This window comes from Pteropus vampyrus, unplaced genomic scaffold, assembly GCF_000151845.1.
Source record: "Pteropus vampyrus isolate Shadow unplaced genomic scaffold, Pvam_2.0 Scaffold16, whole genome shotgun sequence".
Taxonomy (NCBI): Eukaryota; Metazoa; Chordata; class Mammalia; order Chiroptera; family Pteropodidae; genus Pteropus; species Pteropus vampyrus.
The window spans coordinates 9,818,287-9,839,123 of record NW_011888797.1 but is presented as its reverse complement, the minus strand read 5'-3'; the positions used below and the strand labels follow the sequence as shown (position 1 = coordinate 9,839,123).

The 20,837-nt window shown below is 46.6% G+C and overlaps 2 protein-coding genes and 1 long non-coding RNA gene across 3 annotated transcripts in view; 2 read left to right on the top strand and 1 right to left on the bottom strand.

Moving 5' to 3' along the window:
• The window catches only part of LOC111735990, a 41,464-nt gene extending 37,866 nt beyond the window's left edge, over positions 1 to 3,598 (bottom strand). The window contains exon 1 of the long non-coding RNA XR_002779056.1: positions 3,362 to 3,598. This is a non-coding gene — a long non-coding RNA (uncharacterized LOC111735990). The remainder of the gene's footprint in view (positions 1 to 3,361) is intronic.
• A 2-nt stretch (positions 3,599 to 3,600) lies between these two features.
• LOC105311381 (eukaryotic translation initiation factor 3 subunit D) lies at positions 3,601 to 16,843 on the top strand. The gene is made up of 15 exons (XM_011387363.2): positions 3,601 to 3,839; positions 6,191 to 6,323; positions 6,606 to 6,651; positions 7,337 to 7,473; positions 8,058 to 8,143; positions 8,654 to 8,726; positions 9,623 to 9,735; positions 10,492 to 10,624; positions 11,185 to 11,332; positions 12,081 to 12,211; positions 12,886 to 12,971; positions 13,076 to 13,205; positions 15,431 to 15,573; positions 15,742 to 16,025; positions 16,697 to 16,843. The coding sequence occupies exons 2-15, from the start codon at positions 6,201 to 6,203 to the stop codon at positions 16,708 to 16,710; spliced, it is 1,647 nt and encodes a 548-aa protein (XP_011385665.1). The 5' UTR covers positions 3,601 to 3,839; positions 6,191 to 6,200; the 3' UTR covers positions 16,711 to 16,843.
• An 807-nt stretch (positions 16,844 to 17,650) lies between these two features.
• On the top strand, positions 17,651 to 19,567 carry LOC105288305 (eukaryotic translation initiation factor 3 subunit D-like). Its single transcript, XM_011354436.1, has 4 exons — positions 17,651 to 17,714; positions 18,060 to 18,297; positions 18,466 to 18,749; positions 19,421 to 19,567. The coding sequence occupies exons 1-4, from the start codon at positions 17,651 to 17,653 to the stop codon at positions 19,432 to 19,434; spliced, it is 600 nt and encodes a 199-aa protein (XP_011352738.1). The 3' UTR covers positions 19,435 to 19,567.
• The last annotated feature ends 1,270 nt before the right edge of the window (positions 19,568 to 20,837 follow it).

Sequence of the window (20,837 nt, the reverse complement as noted above, 5' to 3'; positions counted from 1 at the left end):
AGGCACATAGACGGTGCTCCATAAATGTTTGTCGAATGAGTAAATAAAATCCCAGTTCTGCCTCTCACTAGCTGCATGACCTGGTATCAGTGATTCACCTCTCTAAGCCTCATTTTACCATCTGTAAAATTGGCATTAAAGCATTATAGTGATGAGACTCAAACGAAACTGAGGAATTTGTCACTTATAAACTGCTATACTAATGTTAGCCATCATTAGCAATAACGAAGTTAGTCATTCAATTGCTCAAAGACAGTGACCGTGCCTCTCCAAACTGGAAAGACACTGTGAAACTGCCATCTCCTTTTGAGAATAGGGCACCTGCCCTCATACCTACACTTTTCTGGCAAGAATGTTAAGTTTCTTATTTTACAATCTCTAAAAGCAGAATCTGAAGGCCCTGGATTCATTAAGCATTTCCTGGGCACACTCTGTAGGCCAGGCACTGGGCTGGGCCAGGAGGCTTCCTCTAGGAATAATGCAGTCCCAGGCTGGAGGAACCCAGAGTCTGCAGAGGGTAGGAGAGGTGTGAGACACTGGTAACAGAACCAGATGTGTGGTAAACACAGCAATGGAGGACTCTGCCAAGTGCTGTGGACACCTGGAGGAGAGAATCTGTCCTCAGAGGTCGCTTGTGCATCCAGCAAACACTTTCCAAACACCAACTATGTGGTAAAACAGCCTCCTAAGTGCTGGGGATATAACAGTAAACAAGCCACGTAAGAGCTCACCTCTCTCGAGGCTTGCATTCTAATAAGGAGACAATAAATAAGTAAACAGATAAACGAACAAGGTAATTTTAATAGAGACGCTAGTCATCCAATAAAATACTAATGGGACATGCAGAAGCAGCAGGGGCCCAGCTGCTTCTTGAGTTTGAAACTCCAGCTTCACTACGTACTGCTCAACCTAGGACACCTCTCTGTGCCTCCACATCTTCATCCATAAAATGGGGAGACTAACAGGTCCTAACTCACATGGCTGTGGTGAGAATTAAATGAGTTAACGTAAGTTCTTGGAAAAGTACCAGGCACATGGCAAGTGAGAGAGTGAATGAGGACAGGGCAAGGCTACTCAGAGGGGTGGTCAGGAAATGCCTGCTTGTTGAGGACACAGGCTCACGAAGATCTAGGGGAGATGCCTTCCAAGCAGCAGAGAACAGCAGGTGAAAAGGTCTCAAGACAGGAATGAGCCTGGGTATGACCCAGAAAGAGGAAGCTGTCAGTGGGAAGCTGTCATTTAGAAACTGCAGGCCATGGAACAGAATAGAATGGGCTTTTATCTTCAGGATCAAGGAAAGCGACTGAAAGATTTTAAGGGGGGGAGGGAGGGAGGGAGGTCAGGCATGCTCTGATTTCATGTAAAGGAGAGTCAGTCCAGGTTTACGCCATGCGGAGAATGGACAGTGAGACAGGTAGAAAGAGGCAGCAGGGGCATCAGTTAGGAGGAGGAACAGAGGCAAGATCTCCCATCCAAGCCCAGGGACCCACTACTGAGAATGAGACAGGGCTCTCCAAATCATCATCCATCTGGGGTGGGCAGGAAAAGATGATTAAACTCTGACATGAGACACTGCAGCAGATGGCCTGTGTACCCACAGCAAAAAAAAAAGAAAGAAAAAAGAAAACAAGACATGAGCAATTTAACAAACATACATCTCCCCTGATGTTTTAAAACATATTACAATTTATTACTGATATTAATTACACTAACACTGAGTGCTTATTTATGTGCCCAGGGTAATATGCTAAATTCATTTTCTCATTTAATTCTCACAAAATCCCTGTCCATTCATTCAACAATTCAACAAATGTGTATTACCAGGCACTGTTCTAGGTAAGCCAGACAAAGCCTCTACCCTTATGGAGCTTACACTCTAGAGGCAGAGACAGAGCCTAAACAAGAAAATAAAAATATTTCAGAGCGTGATGAAAACTGCAAAGGAAACAAAGCAGAGTGAGGGACAGAGGAAGGAGTTGCTGTTTTAGGAATGGTGGTCAGAGAAGATCTCATTAGGGATATAATTCTTAAGCAGATATATGGATAAATCTGGGGAAGAGTATGCCATGCGGAAGGAATAGCAAGAGCAGAGGCCCCGCTGAGATGGAAATAGGTTGGTGTATTTGAAGCATAAAAAATACATGGTAGCTAGAGCAGAGTATAGAACGACAGGATATAAAGTTGAAAGGTAGCCAGGAACCAAACAAGCCACAGAAGACATTCATATTTCACTCTAAGCATATAATGGGAAGAACAGATCGCTTTGACTATCATGTGAAAAAGGAACTCTAGAGAAGCAAGAGTAGACAGAGTCCAAGTAAGAGGTTGGGAGATGATGGGGGAAACTCATAGCATTCAAGATATATTTTAAAAGTAGAATAAAGAGAACTTAGTGAAGGAATGAATGTGGTGGGAAAAGGAAAAGGAGCTAGCAATGATGACAAGTTTTTGCACGGAGCACCATTCACTGGGCATCATTAACAAAAATTAGGAAAACTGGAAGATGAGCAGATTGGGAGAGAATTTATGGAAAAAGATGCTGCTATTAACATTTTCATTTTACAGATAAGTAAGCAGCGTTAGAGAGATTGAGTAACTGTCCAAGTTCACCCAACTGGTAAGTTCAATTACTAAGTATTCCCACATACATTTATGTTTACCCTCACAGTATTATACGAACCCCCTTGGTATTATCTCCAATTTACAGATAACTGAGGAGACTGAGGCCCAGAGATGTGAAGACTACACAGTTACAGAGTGGCAGAGCCAAGAGTAAGTATCAGATCCGCCTAATAGGAGATATATTTTCCAATAAAGCAGACATGCTGGGAGACTGATAAAGAAACCTAGGAGACAGGGTAGAAGAGGATCTGAGGTTTGAATAAAATTCTGCCCTCATATTTTTTCAATGTTTTGTAATCCCCTAATAAGATTCCGAACATCTAGTATAAATATGAACCCCCGCCACAAAAAAAAAAAAAAAAAAAAAAAAGATTCTGAACAAACTCTGTAGGCTGGAAGTTGGGGACAACTGTTGCCCACCAAAGAAAGTGGTTCGTGGGTCGCCGCCTCAGAATCCCAGTTGCTAATAAAAATGCAGATTCCTGGGCTCCATCTTAGACATGCTTGAATAAAAATTTATGGAAGCGAGGCCCAGAATCTGCATTTTTCAAATTAGGGCTCCAGAAATCGTCGTCGTACAGTAGTTTGAGAACTGTGGTTCGAACCCTGGCGGCCATTCCCTAAACTAGTAGGCTGAACTACGCAGGTCGCTTGACACCTCTACCTGTTTCTGAAACTGTAAAAGAAAGGGGGAGGGAGGAACAATAAAATCTGCCTAGGACGCTCGACTTGCCCCTACCTGTGAGAATCAAACCACGTAATCAGTTAGAGAGGGTTGGAGCCTCGGGTCATTGTGGGATACAGAGTGGCTGAAGCGTCCCGTGAAGCATTGTGGGAGACAGAGGGGCCGTCAGCCGTTCCCCGCCTCCAGCTTTGACTGCACTGCCGCCACGTTTCAATAAACCTGATCGGGACGTTGCCAGATACCCCATGACGTAACCGTAAACAACCCTCTCGCGTCTTGGCGCCTAGGAGGCTAATGAGGCGACCTCGCAAAGCGAAGTAACAAAGTTCCGGGCGTGCCTCCGCTTTACGACTCGCGTTCGGCAGCCGAACCCAAAGCTGGACAGCAGTTTACGACAGCGCCGGTCGTGTTTACGGCGCCGGTGGCTGCGTGCGCATCATTCCTCCTTTCCCGGTTTCTTGGCTTGCATCTGGTAGCGAGGTCTCCGACCTCGACTATCTTTCGCCATCCGGTCCGGCCGAGGGCGTTGCAGGTGAGCGGCGTGTTCTATAGGATTCTAGGGACCTCCGGAGCTGGGTTGGGCGGGGCCCGGCTTTCGGAGGCCTCCCGGAAGAGACCCCCGGTACGCCCCTCTTGCCGCCTCTGTTCCTCCACTAGGCGTAGCAGGAATCCGCCTTTCGGGCCCCAGGCCCCGCGTACTGCGGGATGCGGGGTACGGCCTTGGGGTTGAGGTCCCTGGCCCTGTACTTCTCTTAGCGGCTACCGGCTTTGCGAATTTGATAATGTCATTTAACCCAGCGGGGTCTCAGAGTCTTTTTTTTAAGTGTCCAAGGCTGTCTGCGTTTCTGTGTGTGAAATGTTGGGCGTGCCAAGCTGAACAGTGTTCAGCTCTACTCTGAGCAGTTTACAGACCAAATGTGAAATGGAATGGAGTAGATCTGATTTTTGATTTGAAACACACACACACACACACACACACACCACACAACACACCACCCACCCCCCAGGGATTTATGGTGTAGCTCTGTAGCGGCAGCAGTAATCTACACAATATGGTGGCGTGCCAGCAACAAGGCCCCTTCTGACTGCCCTGTTGGTGCCTCCCCATCCTGCCCCTGTAGCCCATGTAGCTGTCACTCCGTTTTAACTGAAGGACTCAGTTTCTCCCACTGGTTCTATTCTGCTCACTATTCTTTTACATGTGTGGAAACTGGTACTTTCTCCCCCTGGAAGAATGCCTTGGGCCTACTTCCTTGTTGAGCTATGACAGAACAAGCAGATTTTTAAGAGTGTGTTTTGAGACATCATTGTTTGGTCATTAAATATGGTATAAAACCCCAGATCTTTTCAGGCCGCTGTCCAGCTAGAATATGATTGGAAGAATGCTGGACTTACGTCAGACAACCCTAGAAATCAAATCTATTTTGAAACGATGGGCAGATCAACTCATTTTGGCTGAACTACAATTTTTTACCTCTCAAGTGGGGTTTGGGGGAGTTACTGGTGTTAACGTATCTAGTATGGTGTCTGACACTAAATAAGAGCTCAGTAAATATTTGTTGAACATAAATTGTTTGGACCACCACCCCTTCCTTCAGTTCTCTTCCTGTAGTATAAGTTAAGTTCAGAATTGGAAGATGGAGCTGCCAGGTTCATTCTCTGTTGCTGCCACCCAGCTCCTGTTGCTGTCGCCTCTGTAAGACACCTTAGTCTCTCTGTCATGGGACAAAGAGGAGAGTTTACTAAGTTCAGTATCCTGTGCTCTTTGATCGCTCTCCAGCCTCCAGAAATATTCGTTAATGAGTTTTCCTTTGGGAACTCACCTTGTGAACATTTTCAGAGGATTACAATGGATACAGGCATGGAGTTTTGACAGGAACTGTCAGGCATCTGTCACACATCTGTTGGGAGTCCCTGTTTTTACTCTCCTGAGAGGAGCTATAGCATTAGGCGGAGCGTGGACTCCGGAGCCAGACTGCCATGGTGCAAATTTTTCATCAACTAGCATAGCGACTTTAGGCAATTTCTTAACTTCTCTGTGTCTCAGTTTTCTTTTCCAAAAAGGATAATACTGGCCCTTGCCTCAGCTTGTTGGGGGATTTAATGAATTTATGTGTGGTAAGCACTAAGAACAGTGCCTGGTACTCATAATATTTATGAACATTTGATGTATGGCCACTTTTATGGCCGAAGGTTTCTGGTGACCTCAGCCTCCTGTCAGGCATTTTGTTTGGCTCTGCATATGGATTTGCATTGACAATAGAAAATTGGGAGAACAAGAAAAGAAAGTTGAGTTTTAGGATATACTCACAGATGCTTATTTTTCTTAGCAGTCTATGTAAATGTATTTTTGCAGGTCTGAATAGTAATTGTGTGGCATTCTACAGTAAAGGTACTTCCGTATGTGTTAACTATAAGACTTTCACAATAATGCTCTGATGTCAATAAAACAGAGATCGTTTTACTTTACAGAAGAAGAGACTGAGGCTTAGGAAAGTTAAATATTGTATACCGTGGTGAAGGTGTTTCTGAGGACCAGAATATGGTTATTACATTTAAAAAAAAAAAAAGTTACTACATTAAAGGAGCACCATTATTTTATGTAACACTAAGAAAGGAAAACTGTCAATTAAGATATGACACCCAAACTCATTTCAAAGATGTCACAGTGAAAAAAATCAGTGATATGTGGTAAATCAGTTTCGTTAGCTATAAGTGTTCTTCACGGTATTATTTACAAAAAAATGAAAGGAGTAGATAACATTTCAGAGTTCCATTTTGTGTTGTTTTTTTAATGTTATCATTCACATCTTATCTCATATAGGCCTTTTTTACTTTGAGGCCTTTCTTCATGCAGCTACTGAGGTTATTTTTATTTTTAAGGTCTTAGAAGATGGCAAAGTTCATGACACCCGTGATCCAGGACAACCCCTCAGGCTGGGGTCCCTGTGCGGTCCCTGAGCAATTTCGGGATATGCCCTACCAGCCATTCAGCAAAGGAGATCGGCTAGGAAAGGTACTACATGTCGGCAGGGGTCTGGCTGCTTCTCTCTCCAAGTTCCTTTTGATTTTATTCTCTCTAAAGCATAACCTCTGTGTTCCTTATAGCAACCAGCTGAGAAGGGCTGTAACCTCTGGGTACTTCCAGTGTCATAGGCGAGCTGGGCACTTACAGAGGCATTGTTAGCCAGTCCTGCTACTTTTTCCTCACAGCGTCCTCACTTTGGGGGGTTTCTGGGTCACCAGAGAATTGCCTAAGTGACCTGTGTGCTCTGTCTTCCCTTGTCGCTCTTACTAGGTTGCAGACTGGACGGGTGCCACATACCAAGATAAGAGGTACACGAGTAAGTGTTCTCCTGCTGACTGCCCGATCAGGGCCTTGGGAAAACCATTGTTCTTCCCAGTAACCTCCATCTGAAGGTGCCCTAGAATGGGAACGAAGTGCTGATGATAATTCAGGTGTTAGGAGCATATTCTAGCCTGTGAAGACTAATCAAATAGCCCCACAAGTTAGCCTGTTCATTAAAGAAGTTCAACCTATTATACTGGAATTTTTTTCCCACTTTTGGGGAGCTATGAACCCTTTTACAAATCTGTTGAACATATTCCCATTTTGCATCTCATTGCTTGGGATTTACTGAACCTGTGAAGCCAGGTGGATTCCAGTTTCAAAATTCCTGATTTTAAGATCCTAATATAGTAGATTGGTTTAGTTCTTAGCTCATATTCTTATGGAATAAGGCAAAGAGTGGAATGGGCTTATCTTGAGTTCCTCAGAACTCTGTCTTGACTTATGTTCTTTAGACCATAGCATTTCAAACTTGAATGTACATATGAATCGCCTGGGGCTCTTGTTGAAATGCTGGTTCTGATTCTGTGGGTCCAGGGTGCAGCTGTCTGCATGTCTAAGATGCTCCCAGCCAATGCTGAGGGTCCCGAGACCATGCTTAAATAGCAAGGCTTTTGACTAGTATGTATTTGTAAAGCCTGTAAGTAGTGGTGATTACACACTGTCACCTTTGCCTCCAGATAAATACTCTTCTCAGTTTGGTGGTGGAAGTCAGTATGCTTATTTCCACGAGGAGGATGAAACTAGTTTCCAGCTGGTGGATACAGCACGCACACAGAAGACCGCCTACCAGAGGAATCGGATGCGATTTGCACAGGTAAACCAAGAGCCAGCATCTGACTAGCTCAGGGCTATTACATCTTAGGGCTGTTAACCTGCTGCTAAAAATGCAAACCTGTGAGTACTGATGAGAGGAAAGGGTATTATCACAGGTCTTCTAGTGAACCCTAAGTAGCCATTCGGTGACAAGTTGTACTAAAGTAAACTTTATTAGGTCCAAGGATGCATTTAAATGGTTTAGATTTCTCTTGACCAGTAGCTGGATAACAAGGTGCATCTGTGCCAGCTGCCCGACTTCATTGCTTGGTTGCAGGCTTTATTAAGCAGATGGTCCAGTTAGACCACATCTTGTTGCATAAAGAGGCGAATTCAGCAACTCTAATAAAAGCCAGTAAAGCTGCTTAAATAAAAAATACATATGCGAATGTAAGCCTAAGCTAATTCCAAGTACTTACTCAACTAAACCCCCAGACTTTTGATTCTAGAGAATAACAGCACAGAGTAAAACGTGCAACTTGGATTTTGCATCCTATCTTAGGCTAATGACCTCCCATTGAGCACTGTCTGTTGTGAGCCAAATCTCCAAGATTTTGACATGGATGTTTTTTTCCTAATTCCCAGCGGAACCTCCGCAGAGATAAAGATCGGCGGAACATGTTGCAGTTCAACCTGCAGACCCTGCCTAAGAGTGCGAAGCAGAAGGAGAGGTGAGCTGCCCATCCTGCCGGAACAAGTTCTCCCAGGACCAATCACAGTCTGAAATCACGAGGCCAAAGTACAGGAGAATGGTAGCAAAAAACCAAAAGATCTTAAAGCCAGTTAATCCACTGTTTCAACCCTGATGTCATTCTCCGAAGGCATGAGCATGAGCAGGAGGGTACTTGAAATGGACATGCGCACTGAAGGGAAACAAGGGCAAATAAGAAGAGACTCGCGCTCACCTCCGCTCACTTCTGCTGGGGCATAACTCTAGGGGCGCCATTTGCACTGGCTCCTATGAGCCTCCTGGAGCTGGGTATAGCCACAGCCTGGCCCAGGTGGGGGCTGCCAGGGGACAGTCTCTATAGATGGGAGTAAAATATAGCTGGTCAGTATTTGGGGACAGTATGCCTCTTCTAGCATGTCTAGTGTGCACCCCTGTGGTCTGTTTCTTTTTATTTCTTTTTTTTTTTTCTGAAAAATCTGCACCGAAAGCACAATTTTCTTATCTTTTTCAGGGAACGTATACGCCTGCAGAAAAAATTCCAGAAACAATTCGGAGTGAGGCAGAAATGGGACCAAAAATCGCAGGTAGTGTATCCATGCCAGAATTCTGTCTAGATTTTTATTTTGTTTGCTTAGTTTTATAACAGCTTTATTTATATTTAATTCACATACTATACAGTTCACCCATTTAAAGCATACATTTCAGTAATTTTTAGTATACTCACAGACTTACAATCAACCATTACTGTGGTCAGTCATCACTCTAAAAAGATACCCCGTACCTTTTAGCAGTTAACCACTATTCCCCGCAGCCTTAGGTGACCATTAATCTGTGTTCTGTCTCTGGATTTACCTGTTCTGGACGTTGCATCAAAATGGAATCATACAATTTGTCATCTTTTACGGTTCGTCCATGTTGTAGCATGTACCAGTTCTTCATTTCTTTGTATTGTTGAATTCTGTTGTATGGATAATATTTTGTTTATCTGTTCACCTGTTGGTGGACGTTAAGGTTGTTTTCCCTTTTTGCTATTATGAATAATGCTGCTGTGAACATTCCTGGACAAGTGTTTGTGTGGACATTGTAAGAATAGAAGACGCACGTAGGCAAGAGTGAAGTTGCAGTTGTAGAAGTTACATTTTGTTGTATGATGCTTGCTGTGTCAAGAGTAGATAACTAATACCCTGAGAGAAGTCTAAAGAAGCTGCTACCGCTGCTTTATGAAATACAGAAACAGAAAGAGCTAATGTGCCCTGGGCGACATCATTACCTAGGGGTGGAATTCCCATTTGTTTTTGAATTCGTGATCCCTTCAGTTCTCTTCTAGATTATAGGCTCCTGAGAGTCAGGGATTCTGTGTTCTAAGACAGCCAGTTTGGAGTCAATGCTCCAAATGTGTTTATTGAATAAAAGCCCTTCACACTGTTAACCTGCCTTTCGCTTATGTTTTGCACTGGCTTCCAATGCTTTTCCACTACAGAAACCCCGAGACTCTTCAGTCGAAGTTCGTAGTGACTGGGAGGTGAAAGAGGAAATGGACTTTCCTCAGTTAATGAAGATGCGCTACTTGGAGGTATCAGAGCCACAGGACATGTAAGTGGCATCTTTTACTGCCTTCCACCATGCTCACGTGTGTGGACCAGCTGATGATGAATATTTTCTAAGCCCTAGGATTTCCAAGAAGGATCTGAAGCCACTTAAAAGACATTGCATAATTTCAAAACAGTGCCAAGGGAGGGAAAGCAGAAAGAAGTTTACTAATGCTAAACTTTAAATCTCTTTCAATTTCCTGGCATCATAAGCAAAAGAAAAATTAAGTTATATAGCTCTTTTTGGCAGAAAGAGAAAGGGAAGAAAGCAGAAAGAAATTTGCTGATATTAAATTCCAGGTTTTTTTCCGCTTCCTGGATTCCTGATCCAAAGAGAAATTAAGCTATATAGCTCTTTTGGCAGAAAAAAAAAAACAAAAACGCAGTTCTTCAGGAGAAGCAGAGCTTTTCCTGACATTTCAAAGAGCCTCTTACTTCAGAGGCCAAGTAGGTGGGAATAACTTAGTGGGGAGCTGGAGCGCCAGACCAGAAGTCAGCACGCCTGAGTGCCTGTCACTCCCCACCCCGCACTCTAAAACGGGAGGTTGAGCTGAATCAGTTATATTCACTGTTCCAGGAGCCACGTCGGGAGCTAAGGGGATGGGGTCCCGAGCGAGCACTGAGAGTTCATCTCCTGTCTCAGAGACTGTTTTCATCTCTCACATATTAGATGTCTGGATAAGACTTCAGATCCCAACGCATAAAAGAAAAAGGTGGTGATCTTCTTTACTTTGTATGTCTTGCCCGCTTTTTCCTGCAGTGAGTGTTGCGGGGCCCTAGAATACTACGATAAAGCCTTTGACCGCGTCACCACAAGGAGTGAGAAGCCACTGCGGAGCATCAAGCGCATCTTCCACACTGTCACCACCACAGACGACCCTGTCATCCGAAAGGTGTGCACCCCCTTCATCACTCACACCCCACCAGGAATGCCACCTGCTTCTACAGCCCAGGCCCAGATTGAACAGGGGAGCCGGGGGTTAGGCCTTGGAAACCCCCCTAGATAAGAGTTCTGCGTCAGGCTTGGGATTTGGTGAAAATACAGGCACTCAGCTGGCTGGACCATGAACAGTGGCGTGAGGTAAAGCTGGACACGAATCCCGGCTATGCAGGCTTCATAGCTCCGCCTCTCTGGGGCCTTCGATTTCTTCTCTAATGGTTAAACGCACTTACCACATGCCACTGGGTGAGGATGGAAACGTTGTGAAGTGTTTTCCTGGAACATGGCAAGGGACCAGTGAGCGACAGGCCCACGTGTCCCAGGACAGTGGCGGCCACCAGAGGCTCACTGACTGATTTGCTCCAGCCTTACTCAGCCAGTGGCGCTTGCACGTAGGTTGTATTTGGGCGTGAGAGAGACAGTTCCTTACAGAGGAACCCGCTCTGCTCCATGTTAATGGGTAGGTGGACCTAAGCATGTCCTCACTTTTTCTCTCTTTTGTCCTCTTCACAGCTGGCAAAAACTCAAGGGAATGTGTTTGCCACCGACGCCATTCTGGCCACACTGATGAGCTGCACGCGCTCCGTGTATTCCTGGGACATTGTTGTCCAGAGAGTTGGGTCCAAGCTCTTCTTTGACAAGAGGGACAACTCTGACTTTGGTAAGAAGCCCGTGTGGGGATAACACAAAGGCGTTGAGTGTTTTTGTTGGTTCAGAGCAATTCCCTGGTACTGCAGAGTGGGTAGAAGATGGCCTGTCTCCCCGTGGGCATTGACAGCCATGTTAGAACCCTTCCCAGCTTCCTCAGAGACAGAAGGCACTGTCACTGCAATTTCTTTGGGGCGTCAGTTTTTTGAGTCCTCACAGCGCCCCAAAACTCTGCTTCCAGATGTTACTTTTGAATGATAGTTTCCTGACTTCTGTCATCTCTCCATACCATCTTCATTACTTAATGTTTTTCTTGAAATTGATGGGATTTTTTACTTAAGTATATTTATAAAGGAAAAAATACGTATATGTGTTATACCGTTTATGTCTGTACAGACAGATAGGCCATGACTGAAAACAAAGTCGCTCAACAACAATAGCAGTGAAACAGAATAATATCACATTCTGTGCCTCAGGCCTTCTTTTTATCTAATAAGTAACAGAATCAAACATCCTGTCGAATCCCAAAAGACTGAAAGGAGTTAGCTTTTCACACCGTGATGGCAGTTAATGTTAGGAGCATCTGAAGTTATCCAGGAGCGCCCCCCGGTTCCTCCCCTGCACGTCCCACCCCTGGTGTCCCACGCACATTCGCGGATGGCAGTGCCTTGAAGGAAGGGCCTTTGTCAGTCGGATGGCTGCGTCTCCCCGTGGCACCGTTCTTCGTTCTGTGGGTGATGACCATCCTGCTGCTTTTGCAGACCTCCTGACGGTGAGTGAGACGGCCAACGAGCCCCCTCAGGATGAAGGTAACTCCTTCAACTCGCCCCGCAACCTGGCCATGGAAGCAACCTACATCAACCACAATTTCTCCCAGCAGTGCCTGAGGATGGTGAGGACGGGGAGCGTCCGGGCATTCGTTTTATTTTGTCAGCTGCAGCTTTCATTGAGCATCTGCTTTGTAGCAGGCTCTGGGCTGATGGGATTGAGCAGGACAGAAGGGGCCCCTGCTTGTCGCCAGTGAGTTCTGACCTTGGGCTCTGAGGTCACACTGCCTGACTTTGAACCCTAGATCTACTATTTCATACCTTTGCAGTATAGGACATGTTTCTTCTCTGTAAAAATAGAGCATTGATAATATTTGTTTCACATAAACACGTTGTGAAGGTTGCTTATTTGACAAATACACTATTTAAGTACGAAGTTCCTGCCCCCGGGAAGGTTTGTTATAATGGAGAAGGAAAAACAGTAAATCCTAAAAACATATACAATGGAGAAAAACAAAGTGGGAGGGACATAGTTGCTCATTAAATGAGAACACGGAGCACGCAGCCAACACATGTAAGCAGTTGGTAAACGCTGGCTGTTAACGTCTGTTGTGATTTGTGGGGTGCTTGCTTACACTTGTGGGGAGCAAATAGGCAGACAACATACACAGTGAGCTCAGAGCCCCCTCAAGGGCTCCAAAGACCTGGCCTGGGCTGTAACTAAGCAGAGGCGCAGGGTCTGGCTGATTGGCTTGGCCACAAGTTGGCACTGTCACATACACCTTTTTCATTTTTGCAGGGGAAAGAAAGATACAACTTTCCCAACCCAAACCCGTTTGTGGAGGATGACATGGATAAGAACGAAATCGCCTCTGTTGCATACCGGTATGTCACCTCTGGTGGGGTGTGCACAGACCATGCCCTGTATGGGATGAAATATCTGAAATTCAGGATCACAGGTGACCAAATGAGTCCCTTCTCCGTTGCAGTTATCGCAGGTGGAAGCTTGGAGATGACATTGACCTGATCGTCCGTTGTGAGCACGATGGTGTCATGACTGGAGCCAACGGGGAAGTGTCCTTCATCAACATCAAGACTCTCAACGAGTGGGATTCCAGGGTGAGGCGCACCTTATCACCCTGGTGGGGCGCCACATCTGTGTTTCCTGCAGGGCATGTGGTCACAGGCTAGCGTTTGAGAGCCTGTTTCTTTTCCCCTTGCATTACTTAGAGAGCTACCAAGAATTTTTTTTTTTTTTTTTTTTTCTTTTTGGTCCTCTGAACTCTGAATTTTTCTGCCGCATAGTTCCTAATTGAGAAGAAAAAAAATAATCGTGTGCGAGGGTCACTGCCTTCCTCTGGACTTTCTCCCTCTCTTCCATTCTGACCTCCCTTTGGCTTCTGCCCTCTGCGAGCGTCTGATTTTGATCTTGTTATCTGGGTTGGCAGGTTTCCTGTAAGCCCGCCAGCTCTTTTTATTTGACCTGTTCTTTCACTTACCGTAGCCACTATCTTCTCTTCAGTCTTCGTATTCTGTTTCCAACTCCTTCACGCAGTGAACTCCAAGGTTCTAAGATGAGCTCAGATTTGGCTCTTGCAGAGGCACCTGCGATGAAACGTGCTGCTTTCGTTTGTCCTCCTCTCTGCTCTCGCTCGTGCCGGAGTGCCGTGATTGTTGGGCTGTTGTCCTTTCCGAAGCTGCCTGGGCTTAGCGCTTGAATTCGAAGTGGATGGCAGTGCTCCCCAGTGCTGCTGTACTAAATAAAGCATCCTCGGTGGGAAGGACAGCTCCTGTGTTGAAGGAGTGTCCGGTGACATGGCACCCAGAGAGCCACTGAGCTCTATCTTCATTAGAGCCAAGGGATTCGCCCTCAGTGCTGCTTATAATCATCGCCAGGTGTCCCTTAGCCCCCAGCCTGGCTGGAAGAGCACACTGGAAGGTTGGCGGTGACCTTAGCTCTGGGACGACACCCTTTTCCACCATGGCCTCCCTGTAGCATTTGGCATTGTATCTATGTGGCTTTTTCCTCTGTGTCACTACCTGCTTTACTCTGGTCTCACATATTTCTCGGCTTCCTCTGCATGTTTTCTTGGCTGGTTCCTCTCCTACTTGACCCTTATAGAGTGTTCTCTTAGGGTCAGCCCCGTACACAGCTCTTTTTGTCTTTCTTACTTTTTCGTACAGCCTTATATTAGGTTCTTTTTCTTTTTTTTTTTCCCGCTCCATAACAAATTAACAAAAACTTAGAGGCTTACAGCAACATCCATTCACTCATCCATTGACTCCCCATTCTGTTGTTTTTCTGCTAAAATACCTTGCCTTTCCAGTGTCCTCATTCTGTGTCACTTTGTCTTGGCTGTCCATCAGTTTTGTCGTTCTCTTGCTCACTTAGGCTCAGGGCCTGAGACATCTCTGACTCTTCTGCACACTTCTCCTTTGCTGTCAAGTATGATCTGTGTTCTCACGCAGCTCTGCATCTCACCAGCAGCACCCCATTTAGGACCGTATTCAGTATGCTGTATCTTCCATTTGTCTCCTAACTGGCCTCCCCAGCTCCCTCCTCCCACAAGCCCATTCAGTTTCCCTCTGCCAGTTGTCCAAAGCACTGCTTCCGTCATGCATCAGATTTGTGGGAAAACCCTTAGAATGCCACAGCACAGGGAAACACAGAGACATCTATCAGAATGCAATTCCTAAGTGGTCAGACCTAACTACTTAATAAAAGGGACTTGTCAGTATTTCTTTTGGCCTAGGGTTGCCATAAACCAAGAAAGTTTGGGAACCTCTGCCATGTGACCTTCATCTAGTCGCTTTACTCTGGTTCCCACATCTAGAAAACGGGGTTGGAGGAGATGATCTCTGGGGTCTCCTGCTTTGTCTGCGTGCACGTGCAGATTCACCGTCAGACTCTGACCACCACCACCCCCCCAATGCGGTCTTCCCCTCCATGCCTCTCATCACTGCACCTCCGGCCTCTGCCAGTATTCACCATCTGGTTAGCTGCAACTCTTCTTCTATGAAACCCTTTTTTTACCATGCAATGTGTAGTAAACGCTTGCCTCTGCCATTTATATGGCACTTGTTTTTAACTTGTGTATGTGTCTCGTAAGCTCTTATGAAGAGAGGAATTGCAATTTGTTGAATGCCTGCTGCGTACAGGCTGTGCAAGGTAGCGACCATGTCTTTGCCTCTTAAATGGTAACAGTCTTACCTCTGACTGACCAGCGGCCTCGCCCCCATCCTGGTCAGGCCCACTTGGGAGCTCCTCCTTGCCAGAGGAGGCACCGGAGCCTTGGGCGGTAGGAGCCTGCCTTTGCTCGGTAACCTGGGCTTTCCTTCTGCAGCACTGTAATGGCGTCGACTGGCGTCAGAAGCTGGACTCTCAGCGAGGGGCCGTCATTGCTACCGAGTTGAAGAACAACAGTTACAAGCTGGCCCGGTGGACCTGCTGCGCTTTGCTGGCCGGATCCGAGTACCTCAAGCTTGGGTGAGGGTCCTGGCCAGGGGTCTGCGGTAGAAAGACGAGGGCTTGCCTTTTCCCCTTTGCTTTGGGAAGGGCATCACGCTCAGTGTCCCCATGTAACTGATATTTGCCCCCAGGTATTGCTGTGTCTCTGGGCCACCCCCACCACTAACACCGCATTTCCCCCACTAGTTACGTGTCCCGGTACCACGTGAAGGACTCCTCGCGCCACGTCATCCTGGGCACCCAGCAGTTCAAGCCCAATGAGTTTGCCAGCCAGATCAACCTGAGCGTGGAGAACGCCTGGGGCATCCTGCGCTGTGTCATCGACATTTGCATGAAGCTGGAGGAGGGCAAGTACCTCATCCTCAAGGACCCCAACAAGCAGGTCATCCGCGTCTACAGCCTGCCCGATGGCACCTTCAGCTCTGACGAGGACGACGAGGATGAGGAGGAGGAGGAAGAGGAGGAAGAAGGTTTGTAGCAGGCCTTGCTCTGGAGGCTCGAGGGAGCGGTGGGCTAGCTAGGACCTGGCTCTGCATCCTCTGGGCCTTCGAGCTTTGATGCAAAACCTGTTGAGAGTCCCCCGAGGCTTACTCTGGAGTAGCATTCACTCCGACTCCTGGAGCCGCTTCAAGAGCCTTTAGGCCTCATGAAGGGGATAGGGAGGAGAGTGGTCTTCTAGAGCAGGGGTCCCCAACCCCCAGGCCATGTATTGGTACTAGCCTGCATAGCAGGAACCGCAGGCTAGCAAGCGAAGCTTCATCTGTGTTTGCAGCCGCTCCCCAGCACTAGCATCACCACCTCAGCTCTGCCTCAGATCATCAGGCATTAGATTCTCATAGGAGCACCAGTTCCTGGTGCCAAAAAGATTGGGGACCGCTGATCTAAAGGCTGTTCTAGAGGCTCGGGTGAGGAGGACAGTAGGAGTCCCTGATGTTAGCCAGTGGGCTGAAGGAGAAAAGATGCTCCAGGTAGTTACACAGGTTACTTAAGCTGTCTTTCCTGCTTCACAAGCTGGTGTCTGCAGGAAATAATCTGTTAACCTGTGAGATCTAAAGGCTTAACTGTTAGTGGTGGTGTTAAAAATCCTAAGCAGTTCACCAGTTTGACATGATTCATTTCTCTAACATTTTGTATCTTTCAGAGGAAGAAACTTAAAAGGAGCAGGATTTTAAATCCACCAAGTCCGGGAGGCCCTTGGATGCCTGATGGGACTTTTGTCTGATAATTGCCCTCCAAAGCGTGTTGCCAGATGGAATAAAGCATGAGTCTCTTCAGTCTTGTAACCTCATCACATGCCTGCACCATGATTAACAGCCCCTCTTGCTTCTCCAAGTAGCCCTTGGGAGAGGGAGGGTGAGATACAGAAGTTTCTGTCTGGAGTTCGTAATATTGGTTCCATCATTTGTTTTTGAGCATTATTAGTTTTCCTTTTAGAGGGTGAACACCCTAGATTTTTTTTTCTTGGAACCCCATGAAATTATCCTTTCCTGGAGTGTTATCAATTGCGAGGTCCTTTATGGAAGTCCCCGTAAGAAGTCCATTTCCACACACACGAGTGCTTGCTGGTTGTGTGCCACCCTCAAAGACATAAGTCATTAGTAGAGGTGAAGCTGGGCACGGTGTTTGTTAGGTGAGGCGGGGTTGCTGCTCACAGAGACTTCTGCAGAAGGTCCTGATATGTCCCACCAGGTGGCGATCATAATGGTTTGTAAATTGTGATCAAGCTTGGCTTGGGCTGGTGACAGTCTCAAGCTGGCACCCTCAAAGCAATGTGTCATAAACAGATCGGAGCTACAGACATTTAAGATATGTAAACTTGTTCTTATCAGGGGCTAGTGTTCTCTTCTTGACACTGGAAAATAATTACTCTGCCAGGTATACTAAGCTTTCTAGAAACATCTCACCAAGTCTGACACAACTTAAGATGTTGGCAGAAGCGATAGCATTGTATAGGTGAAGAAGATCTCAGCTTTTGAGTAAAATTTCCAAAGCTATTTTAATCAAAATAATTGAGCCTCAAAAACTAAGCAAAAATATATTGGACTTTGTTAGAGTTATTAGGAAGTCGCTTTACTCTGGTTCCCACATCTAGAAAATGGGGTTGGAGGAGATGATCTCTGGGGTCTCCTGCTTTGTCTGCGTGCACGTGCAGATTCACCGTCAGACTCTGACCACCACCACCCCCCCAATGCGGTCTTCCCCTCCATGCCTCTCATCACTGCACCTCCGGCCTCTGCCAGTATTCACCATCTGGTTAGCTGCAACTCTTCTATGAAACCCTTTTTTTACCATGCAATGTGTAGTAAACACTTGTCTCTGCCATTTATATGGCACTTGTTTTTAACTTGTGTATGTGTCTAGTAAGCTCTTATGAAGAGAGGAATTGCAATTTGTTGAATGCCTGCTGCGTACAGGCTGTGCAAGGTAGCAACCATGTCTTTGCCTCTTAAATGGTAACAGTCTTACCTCTGACTGACCAGCGGCCTCGCCCCCATCCTGGTCAGGCCCACTTGGGAGCTCCTCCTTGCCAGAGGAGGCACCGGAGCCTTGGGCGGTAGGAGCCTGCCTTTGCTCGGTAACCTGGGCTTTCCTTCTGCAGCACTGTAATGGCGTCGACTGGCGTCAGAAGCTGGACTCTCAGCGAGGGGCCGTCATTGCTACCGAGTTGAAGAACAACAGTTACAAGCTGGCCCGGTGGACCTGCTGCGCTTTGCTGGCCGGATCCGAGTACCTCAAGCTTGGGTGAGGGTCCTGGCCAGGGGTCTGCGGTAGAAAGACGAGGGCTTGCCTTTTCCCCTTTGCTTTGGGAAGGGCATCACGCTCAGTGTCCCCATGTAACTGATATTTGCCCCCAGGTATTGCTGTGTCTCTGGGCCACCCCCACCACTAACACCGCATTTCCCCCACTAGTTACGTGTCCCGGTACCACGTGAAGGACTCCTCGCGCCACGTCATCCTGGGCACCCAGCAGTTCAAGCCCAATGAGTTTGCCAGCCAGATCAACCTGAGCGTGGAGAACGCCTGGGGCATCCTGCGCTGTGTCATCGACATTTGCATGAAGCTGGAGGAGGGCAAGTACCTCATCCTCAAGGACCCCAACAAGCAGGTCATCCGCGTCTACAGCCTGCCCGATGGCACCTTCAGCTCTGACGAGGACGACGAGGATGAGGAGGAGGAGGAAGAGGAGGAAGAAGGTTTGTAGCAGGCCTTGCTCTGGAGGCTCGAGGGAGCGGTGGGCTAGCTAGGACCTGGCTCTGCATCCTCTGGGCCTTCGAGCTTTGATGCAAAACCTGTTGAGAGTCCCCCGAGGCTTACTCTGGAGTAGCATTCACTCCGACTCCTGGAGCCGCTTCAAGAGCCTTTAGGCCTCATGAAGGGGATAGGGAGGAGAGTGGTCTTCTAGAGCAGGGGTCCCCAACCCCCAGGCCATGTATTGGTACTAGCCTGCATAGCAGGAACCGCAGGCTAGCAAGCGAAGCTTCATCTGTGTTTGCAGCCGCTCCCCAGCACTAGCATCACCACCTCAGCTCTGCCTCAGATCATCAGGCATTAGATTCTCATAGGAGCACCAGTTCCTGGTGCCAAAAAGATTGGGGACCGCTGATCTAAAGGCTGTTCTAGAGGCTCGGGTGAGGAGGACAGTAGGAGTCCCTGATGTTAGCCAGTGGGCTGAAGGAGAAAAGATGCTCCAGGTAGTTACACAGGTTACTTAAGCTGTCTTTCCTGCTTCACAAGCTGGTGTCTGCAGGAAATAATCTGTTAACCTGTGAGATCTAAAGGCTTAACTGTTAGTGGTGGTGTTAAAAATCCTAAGCAGTTCACCAGTTTGACATGATTCATTTCTCTAACATTTTGTATCTTTCAGAGGAAGAAACTTAAAAGGAGCAGGATTTTAAATCCACCAAGTCCGGGAGGCCCTTGGATGCCTGATGGGACTTTTGTCTGATAATTGCCCTCCAAAGCGTGTTGCCAGATGGAATAAAGCATGAGTCTCTTCAGTCTTGTAACCTCATCACATGCCTGCACCATGATTAACAGCCCCTCTTGCTTCTCCAAGTAGCCCTTGGGAGAGGGAGGGTGAGATACAGAAGTTTCTGTCTGGAGTTCGTAATATTGGTTCCATCATTTGTTTTTGAGCATTATTAGTTTTCCTTTTAGAGGGTGAACACCCTAGATTTTTTTTTCTTGGAACCCCATGAAATTATCCTTTCCTGGAGTGTTATCAATTGCGAGGTCCTTTATGGAAGTCCCCGTAAGAAGTCCATTTCCACACACACGAGTGCTTGCTGGTTGTGTGCCACCCTCAAAGACATAAGTCATTAGTAGAGGTGAAGCTGGGCACGGTGTTTGTTAGGTGAGGCGGGGTTGCTGCTCACAGAGACTTCTGCAGAAGGTCCTGATATGTCCCACCAGGTGGCGATCATAATGGTTTGTAAATTGTGATCAAGCTTGGCTTGGGCTGATGACAGTCTCAAGCTGGCACCCTCAAAGCAATGTGTCATAAACAGATCGGAGCTACAGACATTTAAGATATGTAAACTTGTTCTTATCAGGGGCTAGTGTTCTCTTCTTGACACTGGAAAATAATTACTCTGCCAGGTATACTAAGCTTTCTAGAAACATCTCACCAAGTCTGACACAACTTAAGATGTTGGCAGAAGCGATAGCATTGTATAGGTGAAGAAGATCTCAGCTTTTGAGTAAAATTTCCAAAGCTATTTTAATCAAAATAATTGAGCCTCAAAAACTAAGCAAAAATATATTGGACTTTGTTAGAGTTATTAGGAAGATAGAGCATAAAGCATACTTCTTAGGGAGTTTTCAGTGAGAGTTGAGTATTAAAAAGTACACATTCAAGCAGTGTGGAAGATGCCAAGGGCTTTCAGAATTGGACTGGCACCAAGCTGCCTCTTGCAGACTATGATGCAGTCCAGTGGGATTTGCTGCAGCCGGTGAGCCGGTGGAAGTTTCACGCTCTCAAAACATTTTGCATCAGCTTCCATACACTTCATTTCTTTGTCCCCTTCTTTCATCCGTCCTGCTTAGAACCACCAAGTTGATTGCTGAAAACAGTCCTGACAAAAAACCTTGGATAGCATCCTGCTGCCTACAATCAGGCTCAATCTAGTCTCAAAACCCTGCCACAACTTCTCAGTCTTAATTTCCCACTCCTCACTACGTAAGACCAGCAACTATTTTAGGTACTTAAATTATTTGCCAGCCTCCATTCTCAATCACAACCACCAAGAAGTAGACCTCCTTACCTTATCTTTGGTTAGGTA